The sequence below is a fragment of the Melanostigma gelatinosum genome (genome assembly GCF_949748355.1).
Source record: "Melanostigma gelatinosum genome assembly, chromosome: 19".
In the NCBI taxonomy this organism is placed as follows: Eukaryota; Metazoa; Chordata; class Actinopteri; order Perciformes; family Zoarcidae; genus Melanostigma; species Melanostigma gelatinosum.
In genome coordinates, this window is record NC_136652.1 from 19,006,955 (window position 1) to 19,012,954 (window position 6,000).

The window sequence follows — 6,000 nt, forward strand, 5'->3', positions numbered from 1 at the left end:
CTTTTCTAAATGTGACAAGTCTAAATATCATCAGTGAAATCGGACTATTTCATGTTTCGGATAGTTGCAATTCTTGACAACACATGTACTTTGATTGTGTAAATATAAAAAACAATAATTTCCAGACAGTATAACATTTAAAAGTCCAAAGTGTGGAGCTCGCCATCTATTTTAAAGCCATTAATGTTCATCTCACAAGTGATAAAAACTGTGAATCCACACAGACTACAAGTCCTCAATCAATCACTGAGGACTGCATTTTCTTTACAAATGTCATTTCTAAATACGTGTGTTCAGACTTTCTTCCAAATATTTGAGAAGGGGTTGATTTTTTTTTGTTTACTGTAATCTTTAAGAGCACATCCACACAGGTGTTTTCACTTATTCTGATTAGAGGTTGAAGGTGGGCGGAGCTACGCTGGAATTGCATCATCTCACCAAACTACACAAACCAATAAGAATGACAGAAGTGACCCTCCCACCCCGGAACTGTAGATAAAGAGAGTAAAAATCTTGATTGTCACGTGATTTTGACTTGGCGGGAAATTTGCATGTGTGGATATTGATACAAATTGGTACAAACCGAGAGACAGAATTGCAATTTTTGTTAATTAGTAGAAGATTTACAATGTTCATATAGAGCAACGACATATGTATTTAGATACATAAATTTTGTGTTTTTTTAAAAGTAGATTTTTCCAATATTTGAGAAGTTCCCTTGTTTAACGGAACAGAGTGAGATTTAGTGGCATCTAGTGGTAAATTTGCAAATTGCAAGCAACAACATCCCCTCCGTTCACTCCTCCCTTTCCAAGCGAGTCGGAGAACTGCGGCGGTCCTCTGGTAGGGGTGTCATTAGGAATTACTACAAGGAGCTACTCTCATCAATACTCTGTCCTTTTTCATGACTAAATAATTGGTTTTGAAAACATATGTAGAATTAGAAGTTATTTCTAATTTAGATATAACTAAATATTGTTTCTAGAGCAGCGACAACAGGAAAGTCACTGTATAAAGTCATGAATATCTCACTGGAAACAAATCTAAAATATCAATTCCATTCCTGAGTGAAGTAAATGAGAATAAATGATGAAGAACACAGACATCATCCTCTTGTCCTCTGGCCTCCATCTTTCGTGCTGTGCTTGTGTAAACAAAGCTGAGGTGGATGAGGGATGCAGACAGAGTCAATTTCATTTGGGGTTGCTTTCGTTTATGTTCCTGCTTGTTGAACAGATGTATTGATAAAGTATTGGCTTTTTACTCGCGAATGTTTAACAGTTACGAGCAAAGTTGTCATCAACGTGAATAATCTTCACTCCCTGGTTCACTCCAGTGTCTCCACCGCAGCCTCTCTGCCTCTGCTCTGTATGCTGACTTCGTTCTGTGTGTTTGTACTTGTGTGTATTCGTGTGTGTGTAGTTGGAGGAGCTCAGCCCGACAGAGAGCTGAGGAGAAGCTCGCTGCAGCGTGATAATAAATTACACAAAACATTTTAAAGTGAAAAAGCACCAGTAACTTCGGGGCTCATCAATACTCCGGTCTTTAATTATTCAGCACTGGGGCCCATTTAATCCTGAGTTTCAGGAGCCATCCCTTCCTTTATTTAATGTTGAAAACCCAAAGGGCGCTCGCTAGAGCCAGTGTTTCATTTGTCCATTCTGGGCTGCTGCAGAAACATGGCGTTGCAACATGGCGGACTCCATGGGAGCCCCCATGCTTCCTGAGAGTTGTGAAGGACACAGAAGTATCTCCCAAGAGTGCAAGATATTCTAATGCATAATTACGAGCTTAAACAAGCCCACCAACAGCCCATCTATTAACTTAGTAATAGACAATTACTAAACAGTTGTACTTTCAATATATCAGCTCATTTTGTATCATTTTAATGTTACAATAGTGGTAAATAGCCATTCAATGGCCATATTTAAATAATGAATCACCACACCCACGCGTTCTGTGATCGTGGTAAAACATAACAAAGACAATCGTTATTACATTTCATACTACCACAAGCGAACAAATCCTGACAGGTACCGTCTCATAAGAAGGATCTTACCACATCAAGACAAGCGGCCTGGACGGGAACTTTACTGTCTGGAATTCACTCCTTGCAAATATTTGACGTAGATGAAGGGACAGGACCACCATGAACCGGTTAAAGCACAGAGGGATCAACATGTCTTACCTTTGCCAGTCTGAAAGAGTCTTGGAAGAAGATCTAAGAAGGAGGACTGACCTGTGATTTGATGCGGAGTGGTGTTGTAGCTAAACAAGACCTGTGGGAGATACTTGGATTCTTCTGCTCAGTCGACAAGATGCAAGATGCGTCCCTCCCTCTTCCAGGGTGTGGCCTCAGCTCGCACATCTGGGAGAGTGTAGTCAGGTTCTTGGTGCACTGTACTTTTCAGCTCCCTGCAAAGATTTAGATGAAGCATATGTTCAACAAACTGATGAAGTGTGGGAGCACTGCGAATGTAAAAACTCTTACAGTGAAATCCTGCTGTTTTCTGAGTCCAAGCCGCTGCTCCTTATCAGTCCCGAAGTTGCAGGACCGAGTCCCTCAATCCTGTAGTTCACTGGCCATGATTGGGGTGAGAAACCGTCCGTACATGCACAGACTATGCAGCACTTTTGCTGAGCAGGGAGGAACTGAAGCAAGTCAGCTTTAATATCTAGCAGGTCCCTCGATGTGTTCACTGCAGTTTTGTCAAAAAGGAAAAAAATAAAGAAGAAATACTGTCAAGAAAACAATCCTCTCAGAAACTAAATGCACTGCCAATGTATCAAGCACACAACGCCATAACGTGGAAAGGCCTAATCTAGCCGCTAACTTTAGCTACTAACTTTGGATCCCAATGGCCCTTTAACTTTATGTTACAGTGAAACAACTACAAACTTTGCCATAAAGTCTGCAGATGTAAATCTTGTGACGATCCCTTCGCTCCTTTAGGTGTCCCTGGTTCTTCTCTGTCTTGCAGGATCTGCGTTGTCAAGCAAGTACAAGCCGTTAGCATGGCTGTGGACTTGTTTGTAACCCCTAAAATATAGATATATATATATACTTTTGGTGAATTTACATACAAAATATGAGTTTCAACATATGTGACATATGTGCACCTTCAATAGAATGAAACAATGAAAAATGTTCGATCAGCTCTTCGATTGATAATTATTGAATGGTGGAAAAGGACTTTACTAAGCTGTCCAGGCTCATTACGTAATACTTTTACTTTTACCATTTACTGCCAGTGTAGGGCTTATCCTTAATTACACACACATGTCCACACACACACACACACACACACACACACACACACACACACACACACAGTGGGATTCACAATTAGGCTGAGTCAGGATGCAGGGCTTGATTGAAGAGAAAGTCTGCTAACTAGACGACGCACTAAAAGAGGGAAAGAGACAAGCTGGAACATGAACTGGTCCTGGGTGAACAGCAAGGGTCCAGAAGCCCCTGTCCCATCATGTCTGTTCCTCTGTTTGTCCACCACACACACACACACACACACACACACACAGAGACTATTTATGATATTTGAATTATTTGAATTAAAAGTCCCAACCAACCCGGTTCAGGGAAAGAGATATTCATCCAAACCTCATCATATTGGTACGTCAAAGTGACTTTAATTGCAACTGACTCAGTCCTTCGCTCATCCTCTTCACGCTCTTATTCTGAAACAGGACGTTTCTACCGTTGTGTTTGGAGACACGACTGACACTGTGAACTTGTAGCCGCAGCTGCAAAGATTTCTGCAAAACAATGCCAATTTTCAAAACATACTGGTAAATTAAGTATTATATACAAGGTGGATATTATCAGTTATTTAAGGTCACACTATTTAAATCACTAACCTTTTTCAAATCAAGCAATGGAATCACGATCTCAGTATCTCAATACTTTCCTGAAGAGGTAGCAAAGGCTTTGACATTATCCCCTCAAAATGTTTTACACCTATAATTAATGGGTGGAGAAACACTACTCAAGTAGGAGAGATGTTAAAAAAAGACGTCATTAGTTGATTTTTTGGGGGGTACGGCACAGTTGTGTGTGGTAAATCAAAAATATAGCATGCCAATTAAACCATGAAATGACAAAAACGAGGCGAGGAACGAGTGTCAAAGGATGTAAATGAGCTCTTGCAGGAATTGCACTTGGTGATGTCAGCCAGTGGAAAACAACCCCTGCTTTAAATCTTACACTGCGCTGGTCTCAAGATGAAGCTTTGAAAAGCTCAGAGGTAAAACTTTAATGACTCCCAGCCTTCAATGTTTCCAGCCTCCCGTCTGTAATGAGCACAGCCAATCACAGAGAGAGATGATACAGAACTTCTCTCCATGCTCTCTCCAAGTCATATCTCCATCTGCTTCTGTGGCAAGAGGAACACATACGAGACTTGTTTTGTGTGATCTTATATGTTCAACGATGGATGGTTTTTCCTTCAACCTCCTGGGTTTGAGAGTCTTCATTTTGTGCATAGGACTCATGGGTAATGTATTTCTCATCCTCGCCATCATTCAGACCAAGTTCACTCGAGTCAAATCCTTTCATTTGTTTCTCCTGGGACTGGCTTCAGCCAACTTGGAGGAAATTGTCATCGTGACCGTCTTTGACATTATCACCCTCCAGACTCCCTCCGACGGCGTCGACGCCTGGTCGTGTCGCTCGCTCAAGTTCCTGACGAAGTTTGGTGAGATTGGCAGCATCCTCTTCACCGTCCTCATCAGCGTCTTCCGCCAGCAGAAGCTGAGAGACGCCAACAAGAGGGCCAGCCTCCCGATCTACCTGGACAGCATCAGGTCAGCCTGGATGGCGAGCGGGGTCTGTGTGCTGCTCGCCGCGCTGCTGAGTCTCCCCATTTTTGTCATTGACCCCGAAGGCCCTGCGGGGAACGTCACAAGAAACAGCAGCGGCTGCCTGCCGGACTTCTTCCATTGTAGTGAAAGTTATTGCCCCGCAGCCAACGCCGTGTACAAATACCTCTTCCTCCTGGTGTGCAACCTGCTGCCTCTGGCCGTCGTCACTGTAACCGGCTGCCTCATCATCGCGGTGCTGCTAGGCCAAAGGTCGAAGGTGACACCGGCGCCAGGAGGCCGGAGGAGCAGAGGTTCGAATCTCCATCGAAGCACCGTAGCTGTGCTGGCAGCCATGGGGTTGTTCCAGCTGGACTGGACTCTCTACCTGATCCTCCAGCTGACTGTTAGCCCCACTGACTTTCCTTTTTGGGCAGAGGCGGAGTTCCTGATCTCATTTTCCTACACGTCCATCAGTCCGTATGTGTACGGGATCGGGATTAACCTGTTCTCTCTCAAGAACTTTAAGAAGAAGTAACTCAAAGCTTTCCTTCTGGCCGGACGTGTTTTTTAAAATTGGGATGAGCTCTTATTGTTTTTAGCGATAAAATATAATTAAGCTGAAACAAATCACGTACGCGTTTTGCTTGCCAAGATATGCCATTTTTTTATTGTTGTAAACTGTGGATGATATTATGATACTGAAGTCGCTCAGTTAGTTCAGGGAGAGAAGAGGTTTATTTTTAGAAATGCTTTCATGCTCAGACATTTCATTACCTTTCTACAGCTTTATTGCAATTTTAGACCTTTATAAATCTAATTTTAAAGTTACTAGTTTTTACTTTATTTGACAAGTTTTACATATTTATATAAGAAAACCTGAAGGCCTTTTTTATTACAAAACTACTGGAGAACTGTCATTCTTTAGGCTGTAAAAGCAAATGTTTTGGCTCCTGGAGATGCTGTTTTACAGCCCGGCAGTTGGAGGAGGGCAAGCAAATCTCATGCGTTACAGAGCCAAAAAAGCCTCTGCTTTGCTTATTTTTCAATGCAATTTCACAGCTGCATTTGTATATAAACTCTTGTGCACAGACACCAACATAATTAGTTTCTGCAGTACAATAAGTTGTCACCTTTCTCTCTTCTCTTTTGCAGTTTAAGCTTTTGTAACATGGCTGAAAAGAT

The 6,000-nt window shown here is 42.2% G+C and overlaps 1 protein-coding gene across 1 annotated transcript; it reads left to right on the forward strand.

Moving 5' to 3' along the window:
• Positions 1-4,507: 4,507 nt before the first annotated feature.
• ora6 (olfactory receptor class A related 6) lies at positions 4,508-5,353 on the forward strand (the record flags this gene model as incomplete). Its single annotated transcript, XM_079290271.1, has 1 exon — positions 4,508-5,353. One exon carries the CDS (start codon positions 4,508-4,510, stop codon positions 5,351-5,353), a length of 846 nt encoding a protein of 281 aa, XP_079146397.1.
• Between the last annotated feature and the right edge of the window lie 647 nt (positions 5,354-6,000).